Below are 17,846 nucleotides of genomic sequence, written 5' to 3' on the forward strand. Positions count from 1 at the left end.
CAGCCCCCGGCTCCCTGCTATTCAGAACATCTGATAAGATCCTTCACTCTGGCTCATAAACCTTCTTTCTAGTTAAATAGTAACTCAGATGAAAGACATTCCTTTCAGCTACTGTCAGTGGAAAAACCAGCATTGCCCTCTGCTCTGCCTTAGAATTATTCAATTTCTTCCCAATCCATCCATTTCAATTTCCTAGCAATCTTTTTCTCTCCACCCTCAAGCCTCTTTCATTTTTCCCCTTTCCTCTGGCTCAGAAATTTTTCAGAATTCCTCAGGAAAAGGAGAAGGTTTGATGCAGGATATATGGAACAAATCCCGAAATACCGTAAGGTTCCCAGGCAGCTCAAGGGTCCAGCTCCAGGGACCCTGTGGGCGTCTCAGGAGGGAGAGGTGTTTCCCTTCTCCCTCATCCAGCCCTTCGTCTCTGCTCCTGAGCCAGGAGCTTTGCTGTGCTCTGACATCCATAGAACAGTCCACGCCACCTCCCTAAGTGGGGAGTATAAAATATACTTTCATTTCCTTTGTTACCCAAATTACAACTTGGCACTTACCCCTTCCCACATCCAAACTTGGGGTCTTCAGTTGGCCCCCACTGAGGATAATTCTCCAAGACACAACCTTATAGTGTCCTGAATGAAGTTTCTCTTATGTTTCTCCTCCATCCCTTCATGCCACGGGAATACACTCCCTCCTCATAGCCCTGTTAGTAGCTGCAACTGCTAACAGGGACGATGAAGAGGAATTCTCTGTTGAAAATCGCTAGTTATGGTATCAGGAATAGCTCTTCTCAGAGCCAGCCTTAGATCAGGGTCGCACCCCACCTGCCTTCCCCTGCTCCCCACTATTGAAAACCCCTCAGGCTTGTCTGTGTTTTCCAGACTCTAGCACCCAATAGTTATTAGACCTAGAAAGAGAAAGAGCTCCCCAAAATCCTCAGTCTAAGTCTCCATTCCTTGTTTGAGAATCTCTTTTCCCAAGATGGTTGAGAGGACGAATGTCTATTTCTTACCCAGTAAATCTCACCAAACCTCCTTGGTGCCCAATGGCCCCCAGTATACAACCACAGCAAAGCATCTGCATAGGTGGGTTATTAAGCCTTAAATTAATTCCTAGCAGAGGATGGCCACAGCTCCAGCAGAATTCTTCAGGTGAGCTGTCCTGTCGTCCTCTAAACTGCTCCATCGCCCCACAGAAAAGCTTTTCTGCACATGTATTCTAGACCACACAGCCAAGGGAACATTTCTTAGATGCCCCCTAAAGAACAGGTTTCACAGACCTATGCTAAAGCTCAAATGTTCCCCTTCAATGCATAGTACCTAACAGAAGGCCTCACCCCCAGAGTCAGAGAAACCAGCATTCAGGTTTACAGGAAATCACAATTTTCTCCAAAGCAATGGCTGTGTACAAACTAAAATGCCAAATCAAATAATCTCCTCAGAACAAAGGAACAAGCTAGCCAGAAAGGTGAATTCACATACTCTATTCTTCCTGGGCAGAATCATGTGAAATTTTATATATATATATAAGTAAGGAAGTTACTATGCAGGGAAGAAAAGGTGGCTGTATACCTAACATTTTCCTCTACATGTGTATATAAAATAGACAATAAAAGTGATCTTTGTACATATACATGCTATAAAGTATAGGAAAAAAATCTTCCTTAGAATGTAAAATCTCCCTTTTTTAGGAAGCAGAAGTCCCCACCCTTACGAGGGCCATTGGATCCTCACTCTGCCTTTGAGTGGGTGCCCAGAAAGTTCATAATTGTTCTGTTTGCCCTGCACTTGGGCAGTGCCCTCCCAAAAGAAAGGGACAGCTTTTTCTGATTTGTGTGAAGGCCCTCTATTGGCTTTGAAGACAATCTTTCAACTTTTTTTCTTAAACATCCCTCTAAAAAGTGATTCAAGGGCCTCCCCGGTGGCGCAGCGGTTGAGCGCTGGGTTGCGAAACTGCGCGCGGCCTCTGTGGCGCCGGTTCGATCCCCGGCTGCTCCCCGGCCACCAGAGGAGGATCCCACAGGGTACGCAGACCTCTCCTGCCACGCTGCTCCCCTCAGCAGTGTACTTTGGTCCTTCTGCCTGCTCTGCTCCCCGCTCTGGCTCTGGTGAATTCTCTCACCCTCCCTCCCGCACTTCTGACTGTACCCAGTGCATGTATAAACAAAACAAACAAACAAACCAGCAAACAAATAAATAAAGCATGCCTCTATTAAAAAAAAAAATTAAAAAAAATAAATAAATAAAAAGTGATGCACAACCTCCTCCCCCACCACTACAGGATACACACTATTCTGAACTCTCTTACCTTTCTTCTCTTTTTCTTTCTCCTCCATTTTTGCTAACAATATCCCTCGGGAATTTTATCTATCAGCAATACCAATCTATGTTTCTTTTTCTTTCCCACAAGACTCTATGGTATTCCATTGTGTGACTCATATCAAAGTTTATTTAACAAGTTCCCCTTTTGTAACCGATGGTCAGGATTTTAGGAGGACAGAGGGGAAGGACAAGGATTATTACACATAATACTGCAATAAACATGTTTATGTGCATTTAATGGTATTGTTTTATGACCATGTTCATAAAGCAAATTCCGAGCAATGGAATTTTTGAGTCAAAAAGGTATGGAGGTTTTAAATTTTGACAGATATATTGATTTATAGCAATTTATATTCCCAAGAATATCTATATTCTCATATCCTTGTCAACCCTAGGTTTTATCACACTGAAGTTTCACCATTCTGATAAACAAAATATATCTCATTGTTTTGATTTCTATTTCCTTAAATATAAGTGATGTCTCTTTCACTAGTCTGTGGTCACTTTTATTTCTTTCACTCATTTTCCTATTGAATTACTAATTTTTTTACTGAATTGCAAGATTTCTTGGTAAATCAAATCAGTTATTTTGCCATTATTTGCTGCAAATATTTCTTCCAGTGTGTCATTGTCATTTATCTTTCAATTTTACGCAGTTTTATACAAAGCAATCAGATTCACAGGTCATTTTCCTTATCAATTTTGTGTACGTGCAACTTTTAAATAATAATTTTTCCAGATTCTACCGAGTAAATTTAAGACCAGCAATAACATCTTGTTGATTTCAGACTCTGCTATGTCTTTCAACGTAACAGTGCTTGCACTGTGGATACTCTTAATAATAAATGATGAACACTGAGTCTTTTGAAAGGATCAGAGGGATTTTGCCTCAAATGTCTCCTCAGAAGGGACAGATATAGGAATCAGAATTCCTCTTCACAGCCTGAGACTGACCCAGACTACCAGTGGATGGAGACTTCCTTATAGAATCACGTTCCTTATAGAAGTAGCCACATTTTCAACTCACTCAAGTAGTAGATGATCACATTAATTAAATGTAATATAATTTATGCTATTTGATAGTTTTCTCTTTGTATTCAAAAAAGATAGAAGACTTTTCTTTTTTAAAAAAAATCAACCTAGTCATTAACATTTTATGCTTAATTTTGTTTCTTACAGACAACTTCAAAAGATGGTCCATGATATTAAGAACAATGAAGGTGGAATAATGAACAAAATCAAGAAGTAAGTTAGACGCCATAGCTCTGTATGAACAACTATTGACATAATGAACATGTAAAGAACATTTTATATAAGCCTGTGCTAAGTAGAAGGAAATAAGTATTAGTACACTTAAAAGTAAAAGATCACTTTTCCTAGTGTTTTCAGACCTCAGAATATAAATGAGGCTTAATCTACATAAGGGACCATTACTTGTGAGGCAATGGACATCTCATAGGGAGGAGAACTTGTTTTCATGTCCTGTCCTGTGACTGGGAGAGGTGTGTGATTATTTTCATTTCTTATTTCTGATACATACAGAATCTCATTGAAAGGAGAGGGCCCTGCCAGTCATTGTTTTCATCAGTTGTAACTTTAGATTAATTGTCCCACAGTTGCTAATTTTCCATATGCCAGTTTTCTCATTAATGAAGCCTCTGTACAAAATGTCTCTCTATTGCATCATCTTATTCACAACAGCCATAAAACCCAAATTTTTCCAGTTTCTGTTTCATCCTGCCCCTTGTCCTCAAAAGCACTTTACTTGACAAACCATGTTTCTTCTCAGCTTGGAAAATGGCGGCCACAGTCATCACCCCTGGTGAAGTTGACTGCCCTTTGGTGCTAAGTGACCTGCAGTTAAGCTCTCACTCTTAGCCAGGCAGCAGGTGCCACCTTGAGTGGAGGAAACATGGTTGAACACTCTGGTTTCCTAGCACAGGACCGTGACAGAGTTGGCCATGGTCGAATGAGAATATCAGTGTGGGGGTTGGTGTGCAGCTGCTGGCTGCAAAGTGAAGCCAAAACCGCACCTTTCATTCCTGGTGGGTTTCCAGTGACCCACAGTTCTTTCTTGAGTCTGTATATTCTGAGATGAGGACCTTCCTACTTAGGGGTATTAAAATACACCTCCCCCTTTTTTCTTTTTTTATGAAATGAGAGCATGAGTGGGTAATAGTTGCTTTGTGTTTTTTGAAGTTTTATTGGTCTATACCTAATACCAGGCCTGGTTTTGTTTTGGTTTTTCTTGGACAATCACTTTCTCTGGATCTTATCACAGCTCTAAGGATACTATCTTGCTAGCATATTCTGCTGGACTGCTATGAAGTATGAATGAAATAACAGATATGAGAGTCCTTGGGGAAACAAAAAGCTGAATTTCTATGCAAATATAAACGTTGATTATATGGTAAAATTACAATCTGGTTTATAAGACTTGTGGGGTTTACTTGTAATTAAATATGAATTTCTATACTGATTTTTTTTCCTCAAGGAATGAAATATTTTGTATGTCTTGGTTACATTTTATACTGCTTCTATGAAAGAATGTGATGTTTTAGTAAACAAAGTCTACTGGTAATAAAGATTTTATAGATTTTTTTTAAATGTTAAGCAAATCATTCTTAAATAAAATGAATATTATTAAAAGAATAATTTACTATAAATATCCATTTTAAATAATGGATGGGGAGGTATTATCAACTTACAAAGAGCTAAAAAGTGGGATATATTTTTAAAACTTAATTTTATATTTCTTGGATGAATGAGTGGGGAGGAATTATGAATATTTAGCATGTGTTTTATGCGCAAAAAGATCCTAAGGTGGTTTTGAGAGTGCTTGAAACAGTTCAGCTTCTAAATAAGCTAAATATGAAAATTCTCAATCTGGAGACATTTATTCATCATTTTTCTAATGGTGCAAAAATAATTTCAGCCCAACTTTCAACTAAGTTCTCATTATAGCTCATTTTCCCCACCAGCTGCTAAGTCATCTATTGAATGAGTCATTAAAAAAAGAGTTCATCTCTCGGATTTCTGTCAACCAGTTCTCTTGAAGCTCTGAGCTCAGTGCTTACCCCTCATGGAGGTTGTCACTGCCTGTGCTCAGGTCATGGTCACTCGGCTCACAGGGAAGAGGGAGGACGTGGGAACTGCTGATTAATAGCTTCACTCCATGAACTAGATTAAGTCTTTCAGTGTCACGGGTCTATAAGAAGCCATACTGTCTCTGTGTTATCTCTACATCTGCTCTTGCTGTGGACCTTGACAGCATTTCTCCTCACTGACCATTTGTCTAATGTTATTATCTACAGGTTGAAAGTCAAAGCACCCCCAAGTGTTCCTCAAAGGGACTATGCCTCAGGTAAGAATATTTCAGAATACTCAGCTGATGCTATTTACCTATTGGGAAGGAAACTCTATTCTACTCACTTATACACAAAAGACACCCATCCTAAATTTAAGAATGACCTCCTCTCCTGGTTGAGAGCTTTGAATTACATAAAGAGTGAGGTCCAGATTTCCTGTAGACCAGGCCCCTGTGGAGACTGCTGCTGTCAGTTCGGACCCAAAAACCCTGCTTTGTGTCTGAGAGACCTTCCTCATGGTCCACTCAGTCTGCTGGTACTATTGTGGGGAGGAAAACAATCCAGACATGTTGGTGTTTACTCTGCTCTGCAGTGCTGAAGTCAGTCCAGACAGTAATTCCTTTAACTATCCTTAACACCATTTATAGAAATGATGAGGAAAATGAATCTCAGCAACAACTAAGTGACCTGCCCAAGGTTAGCGCAACCTGGAAAGAGAAGCCCACCTCTAGTTCCTACTCCTCCCTCCCTTTGACCCCAGCTGAGGTGTTCAGACTTTCATGGCACATTTCCTAATATTCTGAAGGTCCCCGGTATCAGCTTCTGATTTGAACTCCGCAACCTGCACTTTCATACTTTTCACAACTTCCTGTATCTTTGAAGCCCGAGGGCTGGTTTGGGAGTGAGGGAGGGGAGAGCAGGCTCAGTGTCTCCAGAGTCTGCAGAGGCCATCACAGAAGTTCCACTGGTGCCTTCACAACTCCCCCGGGGAGATTGGAACTGAACAAGCCCTCTGTCTTTGTGCCCTTGGGTCTTGACATCCAGGGCTTTTGGGTGGACCTGAGAGGGTGAACCCATCCCTGCAGGGAAGAGATCAGAGTGATTTGAAGGGTGAGGGGCTCAAGCACAGGATTTTTCCTCAGGTCAAAGGAAGATGCTGAGCCTGGGATTCTTGGGTAAATAAATGGCCACCACAGAAACACAGGGTATGGGGAACAACCCTTTGTTCACTAAAGAAGTGAAATAGGACACTGTTTGTGTCCCTGCTCTGTTGTCTCTTGGTCTTGCCTTCCAGATTACTCTAGAGATAGCTAGAGATCAGAGAGGCAAACTGACTTCCCGAGGTCACGCAGCCAGGTGATGGCTGAGCCAAGACTATGTCTCCGACTTCTGTACATTCACCCCCTGTCAACAGAGCCTTGGAAAGGGACGAGTAAACATGCAGACAGAAGAATTTCTAAGATGTTCAATATTTAGTTGCAAATCACCTCTCCCAGTCAGCCTGGATCTTGGCCTTGGCCCTATCTCCACACACTAAACCACATCCCTTGAAAGGCACTTCAGGGTGCTGGGCACTCCTGCCTCCCCTGCAGCCTCTAGTTAGTTGTCTTTCTGGCCCTTTCCGGTGTCTGACCCACCACTGCGGCTGGCCCACCTTCCTGCCATTTTCCTTGCTGTGTCACTGCAGTCTTCCCACTGGTTCCCACCGCCAGCGCTGTAAGGGGAGACCTGGGCAGGGCTAGCAGCCTGGAGCACACACAACCTCCAGAGCAGACCAGGAGCCACACTGAGGCTGTGTGTCAGACATGCTGCTGAGGGGCGCACCCCTTTAGGCCCACGGTTGGGATGACAACAGCCTCTGCCCCAGGGACTTGGGACAGATGATCCAGAACCCAAAGAGATCCAGAACCCCTTGCTCAAGTTCTCCCCATGGCAGCCTTTACTGTCCTGACAGACATTCCTTTCCCTTCCCAAGATGCCCAGCCTGGTGCAGACTTTGTCTCCTCACACCTGAGTAACTCAAACACCATCCTTGTCAGTCTCTCCATCTCCAAATTGCCTCAGAACTACAGTGTCACCATGATGGGAGCCTCCCCCGGCTAGCACGGAAGCTAGATTCGTTTGCCCACTTGGCATTTTTTCCTGTGACCCTCCAGAACAGCTGTGCGTTCTGTACACGTGTGCACTGTATCATGCCCCCACCCAGCACCCACTAAGCCCTGCTCAGGGACTGCCACTCAAGCCCCATCTTAGTGGGTGAAAAGAGGGCGCCCTTCATTCTCTTGTCCAAGGCTTCCAGACCCCCACTTCAGTTCCACCTTCCCAAACAGCCTCCTGCAACCTCCAGGCCCTCCTTTCCCACCTTTCTCTGAACTTGGGGAGTCACCGCCAGGTGCTGGGACATGGGCCAGGAAAGTCAACCACTCCCTGGATTGCCCTCAGTCTAACACACGGCTGTTGGTCTAGATTCAGTCTTTTACTTCCCTGACTGGGGGGTTTAGCGAGAAGATCTGAAACTTTTCAGTCCTTTTGGTCTCAGCTGGAATCCTGGCATTGCCACATAAACACCGTGTGAACTTATAATGCCCCTGAGTTTTATAATGCCCCTGAGTCTCATATTTGTTCTGGAGATAAAGCCTATCCTTCAGATTACTGTGAGAGTTAGAGGAAGTAAATGAATAGCAATCCCAGCGTCCGTGGAGTCCTACCTTATGCCAGGCTTTCACCCAAGCACTCTGCATGTGTTGCTTCATTTTCATGGTCTCAAAATCTGCGCTATAGGTACTGCTGCTAATGTGCCGTTGAAAGATGAGCAGATCCAGAAGCCAAGCAATTGCCTGTGATTGCTTTACTAGCAAATGGCAGCATTGCAATTGGGCCAAAGACAGCTTGACCCCAGAGCCCAAGCTCAAAACCCCGCATGTCCTGGCCAGGAGCAGACGCTGAGATGGAGCCATCGTGACCATTCTCACATGTCTCGTTGTGCCAGGTGCTGTGCCCACAGATGTGAACCACACAGCGGGGCAGCCAGGGGAGAAGTGCTTTATTGTGTGGCATGGGATTATGACACAGTAAATGGAGCATAAATCCCAAACCAGGTACATGACACAACAGCAGAGGCTTTCCCTGATCAGAGGCCCATCTCAGCTGCCTGGGGAGGTGGGGGTAGGCCAACCCATACCCAAAATTTAACCGGCTGACCCAAGTTAAGTGAGAGCTCAACATTCCTAAGCATTTCACTCACTAACCAGAGGCTTTCCTGGATCCATTTCTTTGAGGTGGCCATACTGCATGGTTGCTACTGAAAACGAAAAGGATTTGGCATTTTTTTGAGGGTATATTAAGACCCAAGCAAGTAATACCATTTGTGGTGAAGTAGGCTGCGCTACGTGCTTCACGTGTGTGATATAACTTGATTCTCAAAAGACATGAGGCAGTAGTCCTGCCTTGTTTTACAGCAAAGAAATTGAGCTATAAACAATTCAAGGACTGGCCTTTTGCCAAGCATACAGAAAAGAGGAAAGTCGAGATTTGAAACCAGGGAACATGGTTCTAAAAATACCACCCACACACTTTGGGAGGCTCCCTGAAATGCAGGAGCCACTCACTGCTTAGGACTTTGCAGTCCGAGTGAGGGCCTGCGAGGTTCTGACTTGAGAAGTATGATGCTGTGAGTTAGTCACTTTTGGGACCTGAGTCTGGGTGTAGCTGGGGCTGGTGGGGAACCATCCAATAACATCTACCACTTGATGTTTTTGCCCCCTCTCCCCCCGATACACCACAATTCCTGGATCGGGTCATCCTTGTCTCCTCTAGGTTTTACCTGCATGCTCAGTGGAGGGGCAAGTTTCCAGTCCAGGCCAAATTCAGGTGAGATTTCAGCTGCAGGAGCCAACACGGAGAGGCTGACCTCCAAGCCAGCCCCACACCACTGGCCATGGGCCTCAATCAGGTTTTCCAGCCCCTCAGAGGAAGCCCTGGTTCCCTCAACTATAAAACAAAGATAGTAACAGCAGCTGCCTCTTATTACTGTTTGAGGATAAATGAAGAAATACATTTGTAACACTAAGCCTAGCTCCCAGCACATTGGAAATGTTCAATACATAATTATTATTGTCCTAATTTTCAATCACTTGACTCATTTGTTGACTCATATTTTTATTATTTTTCATTATATTAATTTTAATAACTATACCATTAAATTATATAATAACATTACATTATTATATTAATATATACTAGTGTATATAAAGATGCCATTAATACTATATAAAATTTATATTATTACATATCATTATATTATTATTTATTAGTGCATGGAGTACAAATGCAAAAGATCATCCAGATACGAAGATAAATTAAATAGGTCTTGCATTTTAGTATAGAGAGACCCAAACAGCTTCATCATAGTACAGGGTAGAAGGAAACACATGCGACTGCATGTATGAACTGCATGTATGAACTGCTAGCAGCATGAGAGGGCTCAGAGAAAGATTGATGGGCTGTGGCTGGGGAAAATTTTAATGGAGGAGGGAGCACAGGGATTTCCATGAAAAAAGGGAGATGGACTGGGGGAACAGCATGAGCAAGGCAGAGAATGCTCAGAAGCACAGGATGGGAGCAAGAAGACATTGGGTATCACTGTAAGTGACTGAGGAAGGCTGCCACATGGATGGAGGGGCAGGAGGTGTTGACACAGAACCTTGAGTTGATTCCATAAGCAGCCACTGATGATTCTTAAAGAAAGGAACAGCTTCCTAGAAGCTGTAGGAAGGCCACGTTGGAGAGGAAAAGATAATGGAAACAGGGAAACTCATTAGATGACTACAGCAATGACTTCCACTAGTAAGTGGTCACAAAGTGGATATTGGCTCATTGAGGAAGGGCCCAGCAAATGCAGTTGACAAAAGCAGGGAAATATGTTCTACAAAGTCACAGTAGAAAGACTCTTATTTTTAATGGTTGTAACAAAAATATCTTGCTGACTTAAGTTTCAGCTTCCATTTATCCCCAAATTTAAGCTATCAGAAACTCGATTCCCCCCGCACTTGCTAAGAGAGGTGGCCATGTGGAGAAGTGGATTTATTTACCAGTTCTTCTAAAGTTACTTGGCAAATGCTAATGATTGCAATGCACTCTAACTTGGTACAAGACAGTCCAAAGGATAACTTAATGAGAATTATTTTCTACAATTTTGTTTTCTAATCATCAAACTTGCTAAAAGACTAGAACTAATGATGCCAACCACTAAAAAGAAATGAAAATTTTTATGTGATAGAGGTGATGGTTATTGCTACAATGGCAACCATGACTATATAAATGCATTAAATTAACATGGTGTACACCTTAAATTTCCGTAATGTTTTATGTCAAATACACTTCAATTTAAAAAAAAAATATTTCCTGTTAATGTCAGTTTGACCCATAATGTCAGTTTGACCCCACTTAAAGAATGAAGTTCTTCTTGACAATCATGTTTTTTCCCAGGGGGTGCTGCTGCAGCTGCCATTGCTTAAAATGTGGCCACCTCTTAAAATGAGACCCAAAGAGCTCCTTCCTGCCCCAGTTTTGGCTCCACAACTCCTTTCTTTGTGTCTCTGTGAGCCTCCCTCCAGACCCCCTCTGGAGATAGAGTCAGTGATCTGCGGTGGCAGGGGACAGAAGTGACAAGGAAAACTTCTGGGGATTGAGGGAGCATCCACCATACCCTCAAGCAGCAGCTGGAGGGAGAGGAGCTGAAGGGAGAGGAGTCAGAACAATTGACGATAAAGTCACTGGAGCCACGCTGTCATCTAAGCCTGTATCCGGTTGATCTCCCACACAGCAGAGTGAATTATATTTAACCTTCAGAGGTCCGTGTATGTGATGGGACAGATGCCATGTTTATTGTACTCAAATGTGTTTTGGAGAAAAGGGTCATATTCTCCCTGGCTGTCATAATTCAGATCTATTTTGCTATTCAAGAGCATAAGCTGTTCAGGAGTTGAGACCTGTCATATACATTTTCCTGCCCCTGTAGAGCCAAGGCCAATGTCTGCAGCCTGGAGCTCAAAGACAGTGGGGCAGCACAGGGCTGGGATTCAGAGCATGCGCTAGGAAGTCAACTTGTAGGTTCAGCTCCTGGCTTTACCACGTACTGTCTGATCTTGGGCAAATGACTTATTTTTTCTATGCCTCAGTTTCCTCACAAGGTTTTAGACAGAGCTAAATGAGTACAAAGCTCTGAGAATATTGTCTACCATGGAGTACAGGACTGGCTAATTTTTTTTAAAATAAATAAGTCCAAGTTAAAACCAGAGAGGATCACAGAAGATATCCCCTCATTTTATAGATCTGGAACTGAGGCTCTGAGATCTTAGGTGTCTTGCCCACTGTCCAACTCCTTGGGAATAGAGCCTGTCTGACTTCCTGCTCCATGTTCTGCCAACTCACCATCCACATATTGATTCAAAGAAATCCCTAGAATCCCCACAATATGGAGGGCAGGTCCTAATGGTAAGTTACTTTTAAGGTCCCAAAGATGTCCCTTGCAAAGCCAGGGCGAGTCATAACACCACTTTTCTGCTCCAGTGGGACCTCTATTTATACTTAGAGAACTGATTCTTTAAGAAAAAACAGAGGCGCTGACCGTGGGTGAGCACAGATGACTGTAATTACCATTCAGGGCCAAGTAAAGGGGACCCACGGGCAGAGATCATGGCTGCCGGGTGAGGCTGCCCGTGGACACTTACGCTTGTGTATCTGCTTCCCACATGTCGTTTCAGAGAACCCTGCAGATGAAGAGGAGCAGTGGTCAGATGACTTTGTGAGTGTTTGTTCCAAGGACAGGCGGGTGCCATTTTCACCAGGGCAGCGGGAGGTCTTTCACAGGGCTTGCTTCTGAGCTATGCACTGGACGTCAGCTGCACATGGCAGCGGGGAGAGCGCTGGGCTGGAAGGGCACTGCGGAGAAGATGGGGTAACCTCATAATGGCTGAGGTTATGGTCACACTGTGGTGCCTTGACGAGCTTCGTGTGCACGGCCTCAAGTAACACTCGCCACACCCCTGTGAGCAGGCAGCTTATCAGAGTTGGTATCCAGAGTGCTCGCCACACTTGGAAACGGGCCATATCAGTTGGCCGATGCCCCTGAGCTCCCCAGAGTCCCAGCACCACCTGAGCCCTGCCCAGGAGCCCTAAACAAACCCTGGCGCAGCGGGAGACCGCGGGACTCTCTTCAGCACCTGGGCCATGTTACTTGTTAAGCATTTTGCGTATCGGCCCTGCTCATTTTACAGGGAAAGGCAAGGAGACGTTCTGTTACTTGCAGTTCCTAAATTCAAACCCAGGCCACCAGAGTCTCAGAAACAGGCTTTTATTTTTTTTTTAAATCTTTTTTTTAAAGATTTTATTTATTTATACAAGAACTGGGGTATCGGTCTGAGGTGCAGGAGGGTGAGAGGATTCACCAGAGAGCGCAGGGATCAGAACAGTACCAAAGACACTGCTGAGGGGAGCAGCAGGCGAGGCAGGAGAGGTCTGCCATGCCATGTGGGTCGCTCTCTGGCCGGCTGGGAATTGAACCAGTGCTGCAGAGGCTGCAGATATCTTCACAGCACTGCGCTCAACACACTGCGCCACCAGGGAGGCCCTCAGAAGCAGGCTTTTAACACCAAGGTGCTTGCTGTGACAGAGGACATGAGCACAGCTCTGGGGCCACAGAGTGAGAGAGAAAGGTCTGACCACCATGGTGACATTGAGGGTGCTGTGTCAGAATTAACTGTCAGCCTCTTTAAGGAGGTCCATCAACCCACAGGGCCCAGCAGTCACTTCCTGTTGGGGCAAAACATCCTAAAACTTTATTTCACAATAATTATCCCTCATGGACATCAAAGTCATACAGAATGTCAACCTGCTCCTGCCTGTAAGTTTTGTATCTGGAAGGGAACCAAGAAGGCCTTCACAGAACCACATCTTCCTTCTTACAGATTAGGAAACTGGGAGAAAAAGGATGAAAAGGAGTTACTCACCATCACGCAGTTACTCAGTGACCCTGCGGAATGAGGACCCAAGACCTTGGGCAGTGCCCAAACTAGAGCCTGGGTTCAGCTCTGCATTATATACACCGCCTGGAGTCTATTTAGGGCATTAGGAGACAGAAGTTCCTCCCTTCTCAAGTGAGAGAAAAGAGGTTTTACAAGAGGGCCTCTCTTTGCAAAGATGGCCTCTCTGTGGGTCACTTGGGCAGAGTTCTTTTGAGGACCCTGGCCCCTGATCTCTCAGCTGAACTGCAGCTGCGCCCCCTGCTGGCTGCACACCGAGCCACATCTGGAGCAAAGCAGAGACTGGTTTCCACCCAGAGGGAAGCCAAGGAAACCCAGTGCTCTGGCTCAAGTTTGTAAAATGGGCACCCCGTCGGGGCTCAGAAACACAAAATAAAATAAGCCTAAAGAGGTGGGGATGACCATGCCCCAAAGTCAAACAACCAAAATTAAGTGACCAACTATAACAAGAATTGACTAAACAATTATTTTTGCCACATTGGATTCCCACTGCATGAAATAAAATGCAGGCTTGTTGCTAGAGCCTCCAGGACTATGATGTCCTGCCCTGTGGGCCTGTCCAGACTTCCATTTAGCCCCTCAGCAGGGCCTTTTCATCACAACCTAGGCACCAGGCTGCCCCCGGTTCCTGCAACAGGGCAATATCTTGTCTGCCTCAGTGATTTCAGTCTTGCGCATTTGGGCAAGTAAGGAAGAAGGGAGAAGAGGAAAAAACAAAGAGAGCTCCATTCTTCCTCACTTGGCTGGCTCTGCCTTGTCCTGCAGGCTTGGCTTCAATGCCTCCTCCTCAGGAAGGTCTTTCCTGCCCCCCCCCCCCCAGCCAGGGCAGAACCCTCCTCCCTTTGCTATCTGAGGTGGGGTCCTGATGGTCCCCTTACCGGCACCTATCACCAGTGATCACCATCTTGGGTGTTTGCATATCTGCTGATTATTTATTATTCACTTTTTGTTTGTCGTTGGTCTCCCCACGCCCAGAATGTAAGTTCTATGAGGGGAGGCCATGAGGCGGGTGCATGACCCATTCCCTGGGAAGTCATGGATGGAGCCTGTGTGTCCTTGCAGTACACGGGAGCGGTGGACACACAGGTCAGAGGACTCAAGTGCTTGATCAAATATTTCCTCCCGTTAATATTCACATAAAACTCTCCACAAAAGCTACCTCTGAACAAAATGCACGAGAAGCTAAGTCACCCTGCCTCTGGGAGAGGAACTGAGAGGCTGGGAAGAGGATTTCACTTTACGCCCTTTGCACAGTTTGTGCTTTACACCACGCCCGTTGTTTTTTCAATATGAACTTAAATAAAACTTATATTTATGTAAAAAGAAAAAAAAAAAACAGAAGAAACAGAGTAGGCTCTGAGTCCTTTGGAAGCCCAACCTCTGAGCTTGCCACGCTTATTTAAAAATAAGCCCCATCATCTACTTGAAGTTGTCATGTATCCTGTGCCGTGCAGGCCTCTACACGCTCCTTATTAGACTTACTTTTTTCAGCTGTCAGCATTCATGATAATCTGTTGGTTATTCAATTTTTGGTGGGTTCTTTTTTCTGTTTGTTTGTTTTTTTAAAGTGTATTTTTCCTATGATTTTTCCTTGCTGACATAGTTTCTAACACCCTTCAGCTTAAGTGGTCCCCCAGCTCCCCGCCCAGGATGGTGGTCTGGATGGTAAATGGTGGTGGGGTGATAAGTCCTGGGTGCAGAAAAATTTGCCTTCCAATGTTACCCCTGGTGCTGCCTCCCGTGGTGCTGCCCCTCCAAGCCTTGCTTCCCTTCCCCCCTGCATTGGAGGAGCAGTCTGGTCCCCTAAGGCAGACACTGCCATGAGGTCCAGGCTCCGTCAGGCACTGAGCCGTGTCTGCACTTGCAGGACAGCGATTATGAAAACCCAGATGAACACTCTGACTCCGAGATGTACGTGCTGCCGGCCGAGGAGACTGGGGACGACAGCTACGAGCCACCGCCCGTCGAGCAGGAGACCAGGACGGTTCACCCAGCCCTGCCCTTTGCCAGGGGCGAGTACGTAGGTGAGCCCAGGCCCAGACCCTGAGCGCCATGCTAGTGGGGCCGCGAGAGGGCATCGGCCAAGGTTGCAGGATGGTGGGCAAAATTGATCCCACTTCCAACTCCTCCAAGCTGGTCCTCTGGTCACTCATGGGTAATGGCACCCAGCTGAAAGTTTTGCCTACTTGACAGGGAAGGGATCCTTCTTAAATGGGGAATGTTGGAAATGGGCAAAAACTAAAGCCAGCATGCTCCTGGGTGTTGTCCCCACCCGATTCCCAGTAGTCCCTGCCTCTCTTTGGGCTTCCTGTACACGAATTTCTGCAATTTCCCTTGAGACATCTGTACAGAACAAGGATGACCTGCAAGACCCCCGGTGTCTGCTAAGCCCATCCTTCCTCCATGTACACATCCCGATGGCTGCTGACACACTGGGCCTTGGCTGTGGATTTGTAACTCTGTGGGGGTTGGGGTGAGGAGACCTAAGCCTAGAATTAGCCTCCAAGATTAAATGGACACAGCTCAGATTGGGGGTTCAGGCCCAAGTGTCGCTTTAAGTATCCCTCAAGAAGTCTGTGTTCCAGTTTTAATTGAGGAGAGAAAGGGGCCCCTGGTGACCACAGGGACCCTCTGTCCAGAGGGTAAAGGCCCATGATCATCAACATTGCCATTAGCTGCCTCCTCACAGGGTACCATACACTGCCCCTTGCCTCATTCCACAACTGATCTATTGAGCACCTACTATGTGTCAGAGTCATGTGAAGCACTGAGCATTCAGCAGCAAGCAAGACAGACTGCTAAACTCTTTATAGTTACAAATTAGTTGATTTACTGTTGAGACCTACTTCACCCTCTTGATAATCTTATGAATAAGGTGTCCATGCCCCTTTACCAAGGAAGAGAGTGAGACTCAGAGGAGTGAACCAGCAGGCCAAGGTTTTATCAGTGGCAGAGTTGGATGGGAACTGGACCACTCAGCTTCCCAAGCCCATGCTCTTCACCACTCTACTCCCCACATTACTCACCATATTTGGTGATGACCTTGTTCAATCATCGCAACAGCGTTGGGGGAAGAGGCTCTTAGACCCATTTCACAGTTCAGGAAACCACAGAGTGGTTAAGTGACTCACTTAAAAGTACCCTCTTCAAAGCCTGTCTTCTGTGTTTGCTACTTCTGATGGGCTTAACTATTACCTTAGGAAATCTCAGCAAACTCCAAGAGCTACAAATAAAACTACAAAAACTGTCAACTCATAGGCACAGCAAGTGGATGCTCTGGTGCCTGGGCTTGGCGTGCCACCCAGAAAGAGGCTCCCCAGGGGGCATTTATGTGAAGTTAAGCACACACCTTCCACAAGGCACAAGTGCTAGCTGAGGGCAGGAGATGGCCCCAGTGGAGCAGAGCTGGGGGCTTGACGGGCAGGGGCAGCTGCCTCAATCCAGGGCTGGACTGTTGCAGGAGGAAGCAGCAGGAATCCAGTGGTGCCAGTATGAGTGGATGGGGCCAGTGTAAGCGCCCGGGCTGTTAGATGGGGAACTTGCTGGTTATTCCTATGCTGAGGTTTTCTCACTGTGTATTATGTCCAAATCCACATCCGCAGGATGAGTTGGGTGGGCTTGTGAGGCCTTAGCCCTCCACCACATGACCTGCGTCAGCTTAGTTCCATTTTTTGAGCACCCACTCTACCAGACACATGACCCACCTGCTTTCATTGCTCTCTTCCTAATCCCTACAATTATCTCTAAGTGACTATTACAAACCTCATTTGGTTAAATGAAGAGTCTGAGTCTCAAAGAGGTTCAATGACAGGTAGCTAGCCCACAGGAGAGCAGCTGGCAGATGCAGGTCAGAGGACTGCCCTCAGTCTTGGGCTTCAGAGCCTGGACTCCTCTGATCCCTGCTGAGGTCAGCCCTGTACAGGGGAACTCATGGATTCACTGTAATTTGGGGGGAACTACTGAAGGGCTGACCCAAATGAGTAGAAGCAACCCTGACAACTTAGAATAACCTGGGAAACCTTTAAAGCCTCTAATACCAGGTCCCTCCCTAGAAGTTTAAGTTACTAGGTCTGGAGTGGAGCTTGGAGTTGACAGTTTTAAAAGCTCCCCACGTAGTTCTTATGTATAAGCAGGATGAAGCAGCACTGGCCTTAAGGGTTCACAGAGCAAAGTGAGCCATCGAGGAGTGCCCCGCCCCAATACTGCCCCTGCCCAGGCTATCTGCATCCTGTGTCTACAGGTCTCCGTCACTCCCCCAGGAGGACATTTCTGATAGGGACATTCTTCTGGTTTTCATAATGTAAGTCCGTGGACACTGACACTGCTCACCTAACATGTGATTGTTCTCCTTTAAGGAATGCCCTGATGAATCACTTATGGCTACATAAATGCTGGTG

At 45.6% G+C, this 17,846-nt stretch overlaps 1 protein-coding gene across 6 annotated transcripts in view; it reads left to right on the forward strand.

Annotated features, from left to right (window-relative positions):
• The window catches only part of BLNK (B cell linker), a gene marked incomplete at both ends in the record, with an annotated part of 59,158 nt that overhangs the window by 17,048 nt on the left and 24,264 nt on the right, over positions 1–17,846 (forward strand). For all 6 annotated transcript variants that reach the window (XM_084245099.1, XM_084245102.1, XM_084245100.1 and 3 more), the window contains 4 exons: positions 3,498–3,563; positions 5,633–5,682; positions 12,172–12,212; positions 15,317–15,473. In XM_084245099.1, the coding sequence (XP_084101225.1) occupies positions 3,498–3,563; positions 5,633–5,682; positions 12,172–12,212; positions 15,317–15,473 (314 nt within the window). The remainder of the gene's footprint in view (positions 1–3,497; positions 3,564–5,632; positions 5,683–12,171; positions 12,213–15,316; positions 15,474–17,846) is intronic.

This window comes from Talpa europaea (assembly GCF_964194135.1).
Source record: "Talpa europaea genome assembly, chromosome: 10".
Lineage (NCBI taxonomy): Eukaryota > Metazoa > Chordata > Mammalia > Eulipotyphla > Talpidae > Talpa > Talpa europaea.